Below are 18,101 nucleotides of genomic sequence, written 5' to 3'. Positions count from 1 at the left end.
CTAGCGGTTGTCTTTTAAATGTGCACGTTCCGCCACTCCCCATTCCCCATGAGCTCCTTCGACCCCAGACTCCGAATGTGGTTGTAGTGCCACAGATATTATTGGCGCACAGAGTTGGAGAAATTGACGCGACCTGTCTTTTGACAATTGAGACGTCCGGGAAACCACAATGCCTTTGATGTAAGCTCTGCAGGCAGTGCCAATTTGCTCTGACGTCTCTCTCACCCAAGCCTTCCCCCTTGTCCGAGGTCCAGAGCTGGCTTTCATGACTGGTCTGAGACCGTGAGTCGCTGGAGAGGAGAACTCTGATTTCTGAGCGGGGCGTGGGAAGGTGGGGCGGTCGCGGCCCCCGCCTCAGCCGCCCGGGTGAGAGCCCGGGAACGCCTTTCGCTCTCCCCGCCCGCGAAGTTTGCAGGGCGCAGCGCGCTGCAGAGAGCTGGCCTGCCGGCCCGAGGCTGGGCGCTGTCAGTTCCTGCTCCAGCCGCGGCAGGTTCCACACCAGAGAAGCCGCCCGCACGCCGCGGGCTCCCGGCGCGTGGGGCGGGGGCGCGCATCGGCCGCCGCCCACGCCCAGGGGCTGAGCTCGCCCCTCCCGAGAGGATCGTGCGCTGCAGGATGGCGGCGGCCACGCGGGCTCCAGGCTGGGCATCCAGGCTAGTCCTGCTGCTCCTGCTGCTGCTGCCGCCGCCCGCCGTGAGCCCCGCTCGGGAGCCCCGCGCCGCGGCCCGGCTCAGCCTGCACCCGCCCTACTTCAACCTGGCCGAGGCGGCGAGGATTTGGGCCACCGCCACCTGCGGAGAGCGGGAACCGGGCGGCGCGCGGCCCCGGCCCGAGCTCTACTGCAAGTTGGTGGGGGGCCCCACCGCCCCGGGCAGCGGCCACACCATCCAGGTACGGTCCTGGGAGCGAGCGAAGGGGGCGGGGGGCGAGGGGCGGGCCCCCTCCCCGCGCTGGCCAGCGACCCGGAGCAGAAGGAGGGGGCCCTTTCCCCGCGAGCGCTAGGGATCCCAGGCGACCGGGAAGGGCTCCCCCAGGCCCCGCGCGGGCCGGCGACCCTGGGAGGTGGGCTCGGTGCCCCGGAGCGATCCTGCGGGAGCTCCTCTCTTGCCAGTTCGCCGCCCGAGGCCGGGACCGGTAGAGCGCGCGAGCTAAGTGAAGGCTGAGGTTAAGTTTGCGGGCGCAGCAGAGAAAGTCCCGAGGTGCGCTCCGGGGTGCATGGAACCGTCGCCCCATCCTGCCTCCGTCACTCAGGTAGCGCCCGGCCAGGCCATGAGTGCCCCTCCCCCCCCAGCTTCACTGGCGCGCCTCCTTCCAGGCCCTTCTGTCTCCCCGACCTTATTCGGAGAAGTTGGTAGCAGTGGGTTTCCGTGGCGTGTTGGGAGAGAACTTTTAGGTTATATCTACAGCATCACTCCGATGGTGCCCCTCACGGCACTGCCCGAAGCGCCACCGCTCAGGGTCACTGGGGCGAATGAGACTTGAAATGGGCAGAGATGGACGCGGCGCTCAGGGGCCATCAGACTCATCCCGCGAACACCTGGTGTAAATGATAGTGTTGCTGGTGCTTAATCAGCATCTGGAGGTGTGCCAGGTCTTTACACAGGGCCCCTCACAACAGCGCTGGGAACCGGAGCGGGTGAGCAGGTTAGGAAACGTGCCAGAGTCTTAACGTAGGGCAGCGGGATTTGAACCCAGTCCTGACTGGAAATTCTCTTTACACTGAGCGGTGATTCATAATTGCCTCCCTTGTTCTACTGGGAACTATTGCTGAGGAATGGGAAAGTGCTGCCGGAAGAGGGAGTAATTTTGGAGCTTGGGCTGCAAAAGCAAAAGATTGTCGTTGAGAATCTAGGTCATGGTTTAGAAACTCTTGGTTGCGCACTTCCATAAATGACAAATTGTTGAACATGCAATGCCAGTAAGTGCTTATTTACTTATAAATTATATGCATGTATTGCTTTATTAATATATTGTGTGTACTAGAAGACAGGCAAGAATAGAAATAAAAAGATAAAATAACAATGATGAAAATACTTTTAAATTTTCTTTATTAACAGTGCCAAATAATTTTGCTTTCTCTAAATATTTAATTTCTGATTGTAACTATTTATAAATATACAAATGTAATTATGTATATCATTATTTTTGACAAGTTTAGCTTAGCACTTACGATCTGGCAATTCAAGGTTGGTTTTACATTAATAGTTGAAATTAGTAGTTGTCATAGCTGAAAAGATACCTCAAAAATCTGTAGATTCAAGGAGAAGGACCACTGCATTGACCAGTGAGCTCCAGAACCAGCTACATAATTCACAGAGCCCAGTGCAAAATGAAAATCTGAGCCCCTTGTTCAAAGATTATGAATTTCAAGATGGTGATAGCAGAGCATCAAATTAAATGAGGGGCCTTTCAGAGCATGGGGTTCTGTGTAACTGCACAGGTCTGATACTGTCTGAATTCACTAAATCATGGTACTCATATTTCTGCCCCATCCTTCAATCATTCTAAAAATTTTTTAAAGTAGACACTTGACCAGTCAATGTTTGCTTTTCAGGTGGCATTCAGTACTTCCTGGTGGGAAGGTATTATGTTTTAATGGTTTAAAAAAATAGATTCAAAACTCACTGCAAGTAGTTTTCTGGAAAATATTAAAATACATTACAAAATTATGTGTCCAGGTTTTTAAACTGTGCAAATAGGAGAACTTTTAGAGTAACCCAGTTCCGTCTTTTCAGCAACAAAAAAATGAAACATTTCCAAACATCTATTTTCCAAAACACTCTTTTCAAAAGCGTACATTTCTTTAGAATAGTATTTGCTTTTTCACACATTGTTGAAACAACACCTTTACTTTGGTAGGTACCTCTATTTTTTGGTAAATATTTATCAGGTGGTGTATTACTGGCAGCTACTTGTCATCCCAGAAAAAGCAAATTTGGAATTTTTTGTGAAAAAAAATTGTGACTCATCTTTAAATTTCAAAGTCTTTTAAGTACTTTACCATGAGATAAGCAGTAGATCTGTGTCATCAAAAGAATTTCTTTGTCACTCCTCATTTTAGTACAAGATTGGAACTGTTCTGCTGTCTAGGGGAATAGAATCCCCATGTCCACTTAACCAGGCCCACGTAAGCTTCGCTGTGTCATGGTCAGATGACAGCCTGATGGAACCCCTCCTCCTCTTCCCTTGGGCAGACAGACACTCAGGACCATTGTGACCAGCTGACTTGTGGACGGGGTAAAGGCCCTAAGCAGTCTGCACATTAAATACTAGTCAAACTGAATTTCTTCATTTTTGAAGAAATGACGTTTTGATAGTCCCTTCTGGCCACTGCATTGGATTGCCTGGCACATCCAACTTTGGAGAGAGCTGTTCTGACTATGGGAAGAGTAAATGCAAGGGGAAGAAATTTTCAACTGTCTCCTCTCCCCTAGATTTGCCAAGGAATGGGCCAACCTTCATTCTCTGCAACTTGCATTTTCTTTTGAGTGCTCATAGGTTGGTACTACTGTCTTGGAGGTGCAGAAAAGTCATATTTTCTGTTCTGATTGAGTTTCCAGGATAGGTCCTCAAACCTTGGTTCACAGTCCTAGATAAGAGTAGGAAGTGGCTTTTCTGAGGTCATTCAGCAGACTGTATTTCTAGGCCAAGCTATAGCCTGTGGACAAAGGATGCCATCTGGTGTTATACCTTATTCTTCCCTAAAAATAAAGGGTGAACAAGAGCTCTGCTGAATAGTGCTTTCTGCTTTCACAGCTGAGGGCTTGAAAAGATGTACTGATTGCTGATGTGAGAGGCTCTTACCTCATGAGGACAGAAGTGTGTTGGAGATGAGACGGGGAAAGGGAGTTCTAGAAGCTGGGCTATTAGATGCTCACTCTAGCCCAGTGTTGGCAGCTGCTGGTGCAGACCCACCTTTCAGGAAACTGAGGGGTGATAGGAGAAGGGTGGGAGGTTATGACTGATCAGTTGGTTGTACCCGAATGATGATTATCTTGAATCTGTTTATGCTCAAGTTGGGAAATGGAGAAGAGTTAACTAAAACAGTTCTGTTTCTTTGAGCTTTCTAAAAATAAATCTTTAGGGCCAGCCAGGATTCAGAATTCCAAGCTGGAAGGATTTTGCAAAAAGATGTAAAAAAAATGAGTAAAAATCACATCTTAGAATAAAACCTGGGTTTATGGTCCTGACTCTATAATAATAATGCTGATTCTTGAATGGTAGCATGTGTCAATAGGTAGGGCATTTTAAAAGTCTGAATTTTGTTTATTGTGTGAAAAATGTTCACTGTGGTTTCTCTGGATTTAAAATTCATTAAATAAGATTTTATATACTTGTTACTGCTCAGACATTAAGTTTTTGGTGTTTGAGAGTTCTTTGATTCAGGGATTTTGTCTGTCTGGTTCATAGCTGTATCCTGTGCTTAGCACAAAGCCTGGAACAGTATATGTGCTTAGAAAATACTGAAGGAAAAGATAGTGTAATGAAGACACAGCTAAGGACTGTAAAGAAGTTAATGTAAAGAATAGACAAGAAAAATGCATAAATTAATTCTATTCTGCTAAGAAGTTAAGTATGACTGAAATCTACCACACTTTATGCTTCAATTTTAAATGTTTCCTTATCTATGGAATCATAGGTATGATTATTATTATTTACTGACATCTGATAAAGATGATGGTAAAATGTAAGTGGAAGGCGGTATTGAAAATACAACCTTGTGTTTGGTTTAGCTTGGCATAAACACTACACTCAAAAGGAGTGACGTGAACATATTTACCAAACATACGATGTCGATTTTGTTCAACACATCTTTCGTTATGTTCCTTCATTACATTATAATTTATGCACAGGAATGTGTATCTAGTCTGAATGAAAGTGGTAGAGAAGTGCACACATGTGAATTACAGCCAAGAGCAAGAATGCTTGCCACAAAGCGGTCTAGGTTGTGTGTTTGTGTAACTTGGACTAATGGCCATAAACAGGAAACTCAATTTCACTAAGGCTGTTTATAGAACCATTGTGAAAGAGAAACCATTTGTTAGCTTCAACAAGGGCCTTTTCCTTTGTGAAACTGATAGGAAAGTCTTGAGCAAAGGCTGAGAAATCAAAGACATATACTATTCCGTTGATATATTTGTAACAATTCTTAGCGATAAGAGTCATTTTGAGACTTCAGACAAATGACTACAGTCAGCAATTTAAAGATGAATGATCCTTTTTAAAAATGATTTTCCTAATAGTTCCGTGTAAACATTAGCTGAAGTTTAGCAATGAAAGTTTATGTGCAAATCATTCAAAGAAGACAAACATAAATGTTTTCCTTTGGAGAGCCATGTTCACCCACCAGCAAAGGAACATGGTTCCACACACCAGAATGTCAGCAATTTAAATTTTTGCTTCAACAAATCACAGATTACTGGAGCTCATGGATCTTCAGGGTTGTGGAAGGTGAATAGTTGGAAATGGGGATGTTCAGTCCTTGAATTGCAGGATTTTACTTCATGCTCTGAATTACCTGTGCCGTTGAGAACATGGATCATTTAATCTGAGAAAAAGAAGTAAATAGTCATAAGGAAAGAGAAAGACAAAAGGTTATTAATTTCAGCCCCTCACTTATGAGAAAACTATACTTACTTAACCCATTACAGAAAGTTAGCTGTGTGCATTTTACATCTTTAATGCATATATGAATGTGAAAACTACACATTTTCTTCATATTTTTTTTTTTTTTACCAAAACTAGATTGAAGTATGTGAGTCATTTTTAACAGTTTTATTGAGGCATAATTTAAATACTATAACATGCATCCATTGTAGGTGTGACTTAAATATTTTAAAATAAATTTATAGAGTTGTGCAACTATCACTAGAATCCAGTTTTAGAACATTTCCATCAGCTCCAAATTTTCTCTTGTGTCTACACACTCAATTTCTGCATCTATTTCCACTACTATGATTTCTGTCTCTAAAAATTTCTCATTTCTGTAAATTTCATATAAATGGAATTATACAATATGCGGTCTTTTGTGTCTAACTTTTTTTTAAGAGGGGGAGGAGGGTGGTAGGGGCAGAGGGAGAGGTAGAGAGTCTTAAGCTGACTCCACACCCAGCGAGGAGCTGGACGCGGGGCTTGATCTCACGACCCTGAGACCAAGACCTGAGCCGAAATCAATAGTTGGATGCTTAAGTGACTGAGCCACCTGAGCGCCCCTTTTGTGTCTGACTTCTTTCACTAGGCATAATGATTTTGAGGTTGTTAATATTGTTGTATGATTTAGTAGTTTGCTTCTTTTTATTGCAGAAAATAGTATGCCATTGTATAGCTATACCTCATTTTCTTTATCCAAATCATGGACATTTGGACTGTTTTTAGGTTTTGGCTACTATAAGTAGTGCTGCTATGAACATTCACAAACAAATCTTTGTGTGGACATAAGTTTTCAGTTTTCTTGGGTTGATTCCTAGGAGTGGAATTGCTGGATCACATAGTAAATTTATGTTTAAGTTTTTGAGAAACTACCAATTATTGAAATGGAGTACTGATGTCTCCAATTAATGTTATGGAACTATTTGTCCCTTCAGTTCTGTCAATTTTTGCTTCATGTATATTTGAGGCTTTTTTTGTTTGGTATAGATATATTTACACTGTTATATCTTCTTGAACGATTGGCCCTTCTATCAATGTGTCATGTGTGTCTTTATCTTTTGTAACAATTTTTGACTTAAAGTTCATTTTGTCTGATATTAGTATAACCACCCCATCTCTCTGGATTATCATTTGCATAGAATATCTTTTTTTGTCCTTCAATTTTCAATTTATTTGTGTCTTTGGATCTAAAGTGAATCTTTTGTAGATCTGCATTGTGGCTTTTTTTTTTTTAAATCCATTCTGCAAATTTTTGCCTTTCCGTTGGTAAGTCTAATCCATTTACATTAAAGTGATTACTATAAGGAGGGTCTTACTTCTGCTATTTTGCTATTTGTTTTCTATATGTCTTATATTTTTTGGTTCCTCAATTCCTCTGTTACTACCTTCTTTTGTGTTTAATTTCTTTTTCTTTTTTTTTTTTTTAAGATTTTATTTATTTATTTGACAGAGACACAGCGAGAGAAGGAACACAAGCAAGGGGAGTGAGAGAGGGAGAAGCAGGCTTTCCACTGAGCAGGGAGCCTGATGCGGGGCTTGATCCCAGGGCCCTGAGATCATGACCTGAGCCAAAGGCAGACACTTAACGACTGAGCCACCTAGCCGCCCCTAATTTCTTTTTCTAATGAACGATTTTCATTTCCTCCTCATTTACTTTTCTATATATTTTAAAATTATTTTCATAGTGGTTACTCTGGGGATTACAATTAACACCCTAAGTTTGTAACAGTCCAGTTTGAATTGATATCAGATTAGCTTCAGTAGCATCTAAAACTCTGCTTCTATACAGGTCTGTCCCCCCTCTTTATGATGTTATTGTCACAAATTAGATCTTTACACACTGTTGCCCATTGACATAAATATATAATTATTGTTCTGTGCATTTGTTTTGTAAATTGTATGGGAAAAACCAAAAATCCAATAATTCTGGCTTTTGTATTTATCTATGTAGTTAACTATACTGGTGTTTTTTATTTCTTTGTATGGCTTTTAGTTATTGTCTAGTATCCTTTCATCTCAGCTAAAGGACTCCTTTAGCATCTCTAGCCTTTTAGCCTTCAATAGGGCAGGTCTACCAGCAACAAACTCCTTCAGCTTTTGTTTATTTGGGAATGTCCTAATTTCTCCCTCATTTTTGAAGGATAATTTTACCAGGTATGGCATTCTAGACGACAGTTTTTTCCTTTCAACATTTTAAATATATCATCTCAATGCCTTCTGGCTTCCATGGTTTCTGATGAAAAATAGGCTGTTAATCTTATTGAGGATCCCTTGTATGTGATAAATTGCTTCTCTTTTTCTGTTTTCAAGATTTTCTCTTTGTCTTTTGACAGTTTCATTGTAATGTGTCTTGGTGTGGATCTCTTTGAGTTTGTCCTTCTTGGAGTTTGTTAAGTTTCTTGGATGTGTAGATTCATGTCTTTAATCAGATTTGGGATGTTTCATTTCTTCCAGTATCCTTTCTGCCTCTTTCTCGTTCTTCTGTGAGACTCCCATAATGTGTATATTGGTCCATAGGTCAAGGTCTTACAGGTGCTTTGAGCTTTGTTTATTTTTGTTCATTCTTTTTTCTTTCTTATTCTCAGGCTAGATATTTTCAACCAACTTATCTTTAAGCTCACTGATTATAAATTGTTGTAGGTTTTTGAATAGATTCCAGAGTTCTGAAAATGTTCATTTTGACAGCTTTTTTTGTGAAATTAATTGTTGCTTTAGTGGAGGAACAGATCCTTGAAGCTCTTCCCTCTGCCATTTTTGTTGACATCCTTACATCTTCTTTTTGAGTGCATCCTTGCTTTCTGGTACTATAACATGTTCCAGGGCCATTTTTAATTTTTTTTGCTCCTGACTTGGAACCAACTGGTCTTTCAAGGAGCATTGTTTGTTTATTTATTATTATTATTATTTATTATTATTGTTTATTTATTATGGGTGTGGTATTTAGAAACCAAGATGTGGGTATCAGGTAAATGCTCATTGTTACTAGTGTATCATTGCTTTTAGACCCTTTCAGTGGACAGAGCTAGGAAATATATGAATATCTACTAATTTATATATGCACACACATCTACACTGGAGATGCAATTGATTTTTGCATATGGGTCTTGTATCCTATGACCTTGCTGTAGTTTTTTTGTAAACTCTTCAGTATTTTCTACATACAGAATTACATGTGTTTTATTTTTTCGTTTCCAATCTGTATGCCTTTAATTTCTTTTTTTTTTTTTTTTAACTCATTCATTCATCACAAACACTTATTAAGTGGGTCTTACATGCCAGGCATCATGTTTGATGCTGAGGATGCAAAAATGATCCAGACATGATCTTTCTGTAGATGACTAGTGTTTTTATGGCCTAATTTTCTTAAAAGACCAGGGAAACTCCTATGAGGGAAAATAGGATATCATCTCATTGTATATATCTTCAAATTACTCTCATTTAGAGGTGACTAACTGTGGCTCTACAATCATGTAGACCCGAGTTTGAATTCTAACTCTAAAGCTCTTTGACCTTGGAAAATTGCATAATCTCAGTTTCCGCATATATAAAACAGAATTAATAATAGTGTCTATCTCACACATGTATTGGGAGGATAAAAAGCACTCAGCATATATTGTGGCACATAGTGCTCAGTAAATGTGTTTTTTCATGGTATGAAAAAATTGTTAGGTAAGATTTCTAAAGTGGTGAACTACAACAATGATTTTCCACAATAGTCATTTAAAATTTTTGAGTAAAAAATTCTTTTTTTTTTTTAAGATTTTATTTATTTATTTAACAGAGACAGAGATAGTGAGAGCAGGAACACAAGTGGGGGAGTGGGAGAGGGAGAAGCAGGCTTCCCGCCGAGCAGGGATCCCAATGTGGGATTCAATCCCAGAACCCTGGGATCATGACCTGAGCTGAAGGCAGACGCTTAACGACTGAGCCACCCAGGCGCCCTTTTTTTTTATTTTTTAAGATCTTATTTATTTGGAGAGAGAATGTGAATGAGTGGTGGGAGGAGCAAAGGGAGAGGGAGGGAGAATCCCAAGCAGACTCCTCACTGATCATGGAGCCCTACACAGGGCTCAATCTCAGGACCCTGAGATCATGACCTGAGCCAAAATCAAGAATCAGACACTTAACTGAGCGAGCCATCCAGGCACCCCTAAAATATTATTTTGATAATGAAGTGTACAGTGCATTATGTACTGAACATGTTTGGCATGCTAAATTATCCACAGGCAAAGTGACTCTTCTAGGATAACAATGTTAAATTGTTTTGGTACTGTGTTGATAACTAATTTAGATATTATTTGTTTACACAGGGACACATTTTTATGGCAATTAAAGAGTTATTTTGGGGGGAGGGCAGCCATGGAATTGGACAAGGAACAGCTGTCCACACAGCCAGCCTTGGAGACCAAGGGGTTGCACTTCCTGCAGGTCACAGTGAGCCCCCTGCTAGTCCCTATGGCTGGCACATCACCTGCTGAAGGTGTTCAGCTGCATCCTTCTCTGTGTGGTGTTTCAGAAGCTTTCCATCCAGCTGAGGGCCTTGAGGCAGAGGCAACCGGACGGCTGTGGAACCTGATGTCATTAAAGGACAAGAGGCTGTAGCAGCTGCTTGTTTGAAAATGCAAGAGGAATTAAAGGCACAGGGTGAAAAGTATAAGGAAAAACTAAGACAGTTCGAAGAACAAAAAAAGGAGACAGAAGATTGGAATGTGGGACAGCATGCAAGAAGGAAAAACGTACAATGGAAATGTAAGAAAGCCCCCAGAAGAAGAGAGTGCTGGGCTTTCAATCTCATCGGTCATTGTGAAATGAAAATCTGACAGAAAGCCTTTGCGGGGAGGTGGTTACCACCCTTTGGTGAAGGAGGTGGAACCTGCTCCTGGAGACCTGGGCAGAGGCACATCATCAGGTAGATGAGGCTGAGAATCTTGTTAGTGACGCCTTTGACGTTAGCAAGATGAATCCTTAACCCTCAATTCGGTTGCCTGATGCACGTTTTTCACAGTGACTAGCCATGGGGGGGAGGTTTATTTCTTTTCTTTACTACACCTGTACCTTTAATGGTTGATGTCAGCATAGGACATAGACATCACCACCAGCAGTAGGGGCAGTTGGTCACACTTCACTAAAGCCAGTGACTGCGTTCACTGATTTCATAGGTAATTGCTAGTTGGTAGATAAAGGCCTCTGGGTGATTAACAGTCTTGATAAAAGAGATCTAGTAATGGTTCTTCAAGTTAGAAGCCCCAGCTGGTACGAGAGTCTCTGTGACAGGTTGTGCTGAATGATGTCTTTCTTGTAAATGGTGAGCCCACCAGTGAGGATTTCTGATGCAGACAGATGATGGGGTTGTTTCTACATATTTATTGTTATGTACAGAACTTTGGAAAAAAGAAACTGTAAATATTTTAAAAAATGCAAAGAACATTTTTAGCATCTTTATTAAATTCAAGGAAACTCTTTATGAACTTGAATTTGTCTATCAAACATTAAACAACTTTTTAGCATTCCAAAAAAAGTAACCATTCCATTCCATTCTGGAACCATTTGCCTAGTGAGGAAAAAGTTTCATTAAATGGTACCTCAGTGGTCTTAGTCAGTGGAATTGACTGTATACATGGGCTCCTGGCCAAGGGACATGTGGGGGCTGAAATCCAGCCTGGGCAAGGCTCTATCTGCTCAGAGGCAGTGAGACTTTTTTCTGCTTCATAAAAAAAAGAGCTTTTTGCATGAGCTAGCAGGGCTTTTATTAGATCCCTCATGCCAACAGGGTGGAAAATGCCCTGGGGAAAGCCAACTCATTGAATCTCATGTGTCCTGCCATTTTTTTCAATGTTATTGTATTTTCTTAGTGGTTTTCCCATCCTAGATGCTCAGAAAACACATGTGAAATTAATAAATGAACATTAGCTAGAGAGAAATATGGGTTTTAATGAGATTATTTATGCAGAGCTTAACTGTGAGAAGTGGGAAAAAGAATTCTCCACTACTTTCAAGTTATGCCATCTACCGCATATACTGTGTACAGAAATGATACAAATAAAGAGGCAGAAGGGTGAGCAGGGAGAACAGCCTAGTGATCAGGGGACTTACTCCCCTGCTCAGTGCAAGGTATTAGTTTAACACACACTTATATAACACTTACTGATGCTTGGCACTGTTCTAAAGCACCTTACATGTACTGACTTCTTCATCCTCACAACCACTTATGAAGGGGCTACTCTTAGTGTGCTCATTTTACAGATGAGAAAACTGAAGCACAGAGAGGTTAAGTGATTTGTTTAAGATCAGAATGCTACTACGTGGTATGGCCAGGGACTCCAGCTGCAGAGTTCATGCTCATACCCATCTACTAACTATTCTTTCCTCAGAGTTGCAGCCAAACAGTGCACCATCTTGCTAATTCCATTCATTATCTTGGAGCCATTTATCTTCATGTCCGGTGTCCTTATTAGCTAGATCTTGAGCTCTCTGAGGGTGGGGCCACAGTTTCCTGCTCGTGTCTGTCTTCCCTGTAGCAGCATGTCACGGGTACTCCATAGATGATTTTTGAAGAAACTTTCAAAGGACAACACCATCATAGAATTTTCCCATTGGAGCAACACCTGGATAGAAGTGCTGTTTGACAAAAAAAATACCTGAACTTCGACAACCTGCCTTTGGAAGGCAGGTGTGGCCCTGATGTGTTGAATTTCAAAGTAGAGGTATCTGATACAGCGGCCAAGACCAAGAAGCTCCAAGAGACAAGAAAGGTTCCTTCCTCTACAGATTTCAGAGGAAGCCGGGCCCTGCCAACACCTTGATTTCAGACTTCTAGCTTCCAGAATCAAGACAAGACATTTCTGTTGTTCTCAGCCACCCGGTTTATGGTACTTTGCTATGGCAGCCCTGGGAGGCTAATACAGTAACTGTTTGTCTTTTGGGCTGCCATAACAAAGTAGTATAGATTGGGTCACCTATAAACAACAGAAATTTATTTCTCACAGTTCTGGAGGCTGGGAAATCCAAGGTCAAGGTGTGGGCAGGTTCAGTGTCTGGTGAAGACCCACTTCTAGTTCATGTTTTTTCGCTGTGTCCTCACATGGTAGGAGAGGTGAGCGATCTCTCTGGGTCCTCTCTTATAAAGGCACTCATCCCATTCAGCTCATCCTCATACCATCATCTTGGGGGTTAGGACTTAACATATGGAATTGCGGGAAGGGGGACACACAAATATGCGGTCCATTGCAGTCATTTAACTTTAAATCAGATAACCAGTCTCTTAATCAGTCAGCTGTACTTACTGACTATTCAGTGTGTGAGTTATCTGTGTGTGGGAGAGTGAGGATGAAGGGCACTGTATGAGGCCCCCGGGGTAGTTCTAGGCTCTCTGTTCTTGAGACTTCGCAATCTGGCAACTCAAAATGTAGTCTCGAAATAGAATGAGGATTGCTCTTGGCTGAACAAATATTTAGGGATCACCCACCTTGAGGCATATTTATTTATTTATTTAAAGATTTTATTTATTTGGCGGAAAGAGACACAGCTAGGGAGGGAACACAAGCAGGGGGAGAGGGAGAGGGAGAAGCAGGCTTCCTGCAGAGCAGGGAGCCCTATGCGGGGCTCGATCCCAGGACCCTGGGATCATGACCTGAGCCGAAGGCAGATGCTTAACGACTGAGCCACCCAGGCGCCCCAAGTCATCTTTAAGTATGAAGAACGTATCAGAAGGGCATAAAGTAAGGATTGACTAATGCAGGTGAGACTCTGGGAGTTTGGGAACAATGGATACATGGATACTGTGAGCCTTGGATCCCTTTTGCACAGAGCCTGGTGGTTGGATGATTCCTTCACCACTAGTGAGGGCTGAGGGGCTGCATCAGGGGAAGGATGGGGTGGGATTGTGAAATGAAAGGCCCAATTCCCCATGTCCTGGGATTTGCTCTGCGGAGACTAAATATTGCTGAGGATTTGTGTGCACCAGAAGACATCGGTGGCCAAGATTCTAATCAAGGTCATTTGCATAGTGATGTGAAGAGTACAAAAATTTCAGACTTTCAAATTTTCCTGTTGTCTTCTCTGTTTCCGGGTGGCTTCCCTATTTCATGGTGACAACTGATCACTTAATGTATCTTTAATGTGATCTTGAATGTTTTTAATGAACCAGAAAAATTAGAAAATGGTGGGAGACCTCATTAGGAAAATCTCTTAGTAAGAGGGCCATAAACTAGTTGAGGTTTTTTTTTTTTTTCTTTCGTTTTCTTTCATTATCTTTTAGGTTAACTTAGTAGTCTTTTATCTGAGTAAAAATATAAAAATATTGAGGTTACTCTTTCTAACAGTAATAAAATCTTCGTTCCCTCTCTCTGAGCACCATGTAACTCTTCGTACCTCCCATACACTTGGTGTTACCTGCAGCCTCCATTTTCTTTGATCACTTGCCTGCCTCAGTTCTGGGTGTTGTTCTCTCTGGCTATTACGTACAATGATTGTCACTCTAGCTTAGGAGGATTGGAGCTGAAATAAATCACATTTAGAACTGCTCGACCAACCACAAGGAAGATGAGGCCGGGGGCTTTCAGAATCATGACGGAGATGTTTGCAACCAGTGGCTCTCCATCTTCACTGAAGACAAATAGAAGGGGATGTGTAATGTTGCAGCACAAAGGATTGGGATCAGCTGTGGGCAGAACTGCCTATGCAGAGTGCACTGCATCACTGAAAGGGCTTTTAAAGGAGGGGATGAGAGTCCTTTACTAGGTCAAAATCCCGTGTGTCATCTTGTAGGCCCATCTGCAGATCATTAGAAGGCTTTGACTGGCAGGCCTCCTGGCGGAAGCTGCCCTCCCCACACCGGACCTGTACACAGTGAGTACGTTGCACTTTTCTGCAGGGAGTTAGAACCAAGGGTTCAGGTACCCCTGGACCAGCCATGCTCGTACGCGTCTCTGCATTCCTAGCCCAGGAGCCTTGAATCCGAGGCCTCCAGTGGAGGTACCTGGTACTTCCCAGGTGCCTGCCCTGAGACTTACGGGCTGCTCTGGCTGAGGCCCTTTTCCCCACGCTGACTGGGTATTTTTCTACTCCCGCTCTCTCCTGCTTACCCTCAATCCTCTGGGCTCGTAAAAAGGCAGGAGCCTTTTGTTTGGGTAGTGGGATACTTCTCCTGTCATCTGACCCCTGCCTGGTGCTGTTCCATGGGGGAAAAACAGAACACTGGGATGCTGGCATCTTTGCCTCTTGCCTTCCCTGTTGCAGTGAATGAGTAAGGTCTCGAGTGTTACTTTCAGATTGGCTTGTTGTCCTCATTGACCATCTCAGCACCTGGAAGCTCAACTGGAGTTGGTAGAACTTTTGTGGATGATATTTTTAAAAGATTTATTTATTTATTTGAGAGAGGGAAAGAGAGAGAGGGAGCAAGTGCAGAGTTGGGGAGGAGCGGAGGGAGAGGGAGAGGGAGAGAGAATCCTCAAGCCGACTCCTCACTGAGCACGGAGCGCGATGCAGGGCTCGATCCCATGACCCTGAGATCACGACCTGAGCCAAAATCAAGAGTCAGATGCTTCACCGACTGAGCCACCCAGGCGCCCCTGGATGATTGTTAATGTAGATTCTTATCAACGAAGGCAAGAACTGCTACCTGGGGATGTGTGTGTACACACACATGTGTGTGATATTCATCCACTCCTGTATTGAACAAATATTATTGACATGTATGTGCCGGGCACAGAGGAGACTGGGAATACAAATCTGAACAAGGCAAGAAAGGGCTCTACCTACATGGAGGTGACATTCTATGGGGAGACTGCAACCAGTGAATAAATATACACAATAATTATGGATTGTGGTTGTGTCTTGGAGAGAATAAGCAGGATTTTGTTAAAGTGATTGATGAAGGGAAGCTTCTCTAGGTTCAGTAGATGGAGAAGCTTTTCTAAGGAGGTGTTATTGGTACAGCAGCTGGGGGTTGAGAAGAAATCAGCCCCATGAAGAGGGTTCCATTTAGAGGGACCAACAGGTACAGGGGCTGTGAGGTGGGAAAATGCATGGCGTGTTCTAAGAATTCAGAAAGCCGTGCTGCCCTCGTTGTTACGTATTTTGAATGTTATGCCCGAGTGAGATCTCTGTAGCCTTTCCAGAATTTATAAATGCTTCGTTTTATTTTTGTGTGTATTTATACCCTTTCCGGTCCTCAAAAGAATTTAGGGGACTGATGAAATTTAAAAACTTTGAACAAAAGAGTGGAGGGAATGGGACAATGGGAAAATAAAGCCATGAAGAGTATAATTACTTCAGAAGGAGATTAATAACTGAAAGGGAATTGAAAGGGAAAAGCTTGGCTTGAGGAATGAATCAGGTCAGGGTCAGACTGTGTCCCCCAAGGGCAGTATCTGGCTCTTAGCAGGTCAGTAGTTGGTGGTTGAATGAATACACTATTAGCGCAGATGTGTTCTCATAAATCTAGGCTTTGGTATGAAACTCTCAGGAGGAAGTACTTTGGGTTTGGGGCCTCGAGGGGGCAGGCGTAAATGTGACCTGGCCTACTTTGTAAACCTGAACTTGTGTTAGAGCAGGCCACTTACATGCAAGTACAGGTACTGAGGGACCCCTTCTTGCAAGTGAAATGCCAACACAGTGTACAGAGAACAAGAGGATAGAGGGAGAAGTAGAAAGAAGAGGAATGTATGGAGACCATTAAAATATGAGTTTAAAGACTTCCAGAAGGAATTTCTTGGGTTCTTTCAAGAAGGAACCAGTTGGTCCTGGAATCCCCAAAAGTAGATTGTATGGTGTCAGAATTAAGAGCATGGGCTTTGGAATTAATAGAGCTTGCTTTGAAAGCATCTCTTCCTCAGGATGTGATCCTGAATGAGTTATGTTACCTCTGTGAGCCTTGGTGTCATCTTCTGTAAAATGGGGATATAATACCATTTAGTTCACAAGGTTATTCTGAGGATTATATGAAGTAAACCATATGTACCTGGGACACAGTTAATGTTTAATAAATGGTAACTCTAATAAAGGTGGTTGGGGAAGTAGAAATATCAAGGCCTTGATAAAGAGGCCAAATGTGGATTAGGAGAGGGAGACATAGTTCTGGTGAAACCTCTTTTGAATGGAAGGAAATAAGCAAGAAGCCTTTTGTGGCCAGTGGAATGACCATCATTTTCTTTCTTTGCTCTCTGATTTGGCCACAATGGGAAGATAAGCAAGGAAGGTTGGTACCTGAGGAGTCTCTGAAATGGGAGAGGCACCATCTAAAGATGGGAGAGCTGAGTTGAGCATGAGTGGTGCTTCCTGGCCAGAGCAGATAAGTGGTTAGAGGTTAGGAGCTGGGAATGGGCTCTGGGCACCCTGATGGGTGGAACAAGTAGATTTCCATTAGAGGAGAAAAAGGTGGTCTAGATTTAGTTACACTGTGCTTTTTTTTTTTTTTTAAGATTTTATTTATTATTTGAGAGAGAGAGCACGAGTGAGAGGCAGAGGGAGAAGCAGACTCCCCGCTGAGCAGGGAGCCCGACACTGGGCTCTATCCCAGGACCCCGAGATCAGGACCTGAGCCGAAAGGCAGAAGCCCAACCGACTGAGCCACCCAGGTGCCCCTACACTGTGCTTTCTAATGAGTTCAGTGACAAGAGTGTAAGTCTGCAATTTCCTGTTGTTCTTGAATATCAGGAGTTTAGCTTCTGACATAAAAGTTAAAATCACACACACACACACACACACACACACACACACACCTTTTCCCTCTGGGGAGAGAGGGCCATAGTTTGGGATTACTGCTCCTCCTTATCACTAATTAACTCGTTTATCGCTTTCTACTATATTTCCTGAAGTGAGTAACAAAATAGTTTATGCCATTTTTATTTCTTAACTAAATGAACAAATATTAAGTGCCTACCTTGAGCCAGAACCTTGTGTTCTAGGTGGTGAGCAAGTCCCTGCGCTCAAGGCACTTGCAATGCAATAAGGATGATAGACAGCAAAACCAGCAAATAAGTGCTTCCTGCTCAGAAGAAGAGAAAGCAAAGACGGTAGAAAGAGATGGCAGAGTGCAGCATGGCTTTTGTTGGAGAGGACAGGGAAGGCCTCTCGGAAAAGGGACTTAAGTCCGGGAAAAGCATATTCTCAGGAGAGGGAAGAGCAAGTGCAAAGACCCTCAGGCAGGACCGTGCTTGGCGTGAATGAGGAACAGCAAGAGCATCAGTGTGGGTTGGGGGGAGTGAGTGAGGGGAAAGTGGAGGGCTGTTTGTCTCCTGCTGGGAGTGATCCAGTAGAGGGCTACGTAGAGATGCAGGAGAGTGTGTGTGTTTAGGGGGTGAAATTGCAGACGCAAAGCCCTAGAGCAGGCAGGAGGGGCAGATTCAGTGTGTGGGGAGGAAGGGGGCAGGCAGGGGCAGACTTTGGAGCACAGACAGCTTCTCCACAGCCATGGGAGACAAGGCAGGTGTGTGGGCACACATGCAGGGAAG

At 43.0% G+C, this 18,101-nt stretch overlaps 1 protein-coding gene across 1 annotated transcript in view; it reads left to right on the top strand.

The window, feature by feature from the left end:
- The first annotated feature begins 247 nt into the window (after positions 1-247).
- LAMA3 (laminin subunit alpha 3) overlaps positions 248-18,101 on the top strand; it is a 254,797-nt gene continuing 236,943 nt past the window's right edge. The window contains exon 1 of the mRNA XM_032421296.1: positions 248-891. Coding sequence (XP_032277187.1) covers positions 616-891 — 276 coding nt within the window. The 5' untranslated portion in view covers positions 248-615. The remainder of the gene's footprint in view (positions 892-18,101) is intronic.

The sequence above is a fragment of the Phoca vitulina genome, unplaced genomic scaffold (genome assembly GCF_004348235.1).
Source record: "Phoca vitulina isolate PV1807 unplaced genomic scaffold, GSC_HSeal_1.0 scaffold24, whole genome shotgun sequence".
NCBI classification, from domain to species: Eukaryota; Metazoa; Chordata; class Mammalia; order Carnivora; family Phocidae; genus Phoca; species Phoca vitulina.
The sequence above is the reverse complement of the archived record's forward strand: the minus strand, read 5'-3'. Positions and strand labels throughout refer to the sequence as shown.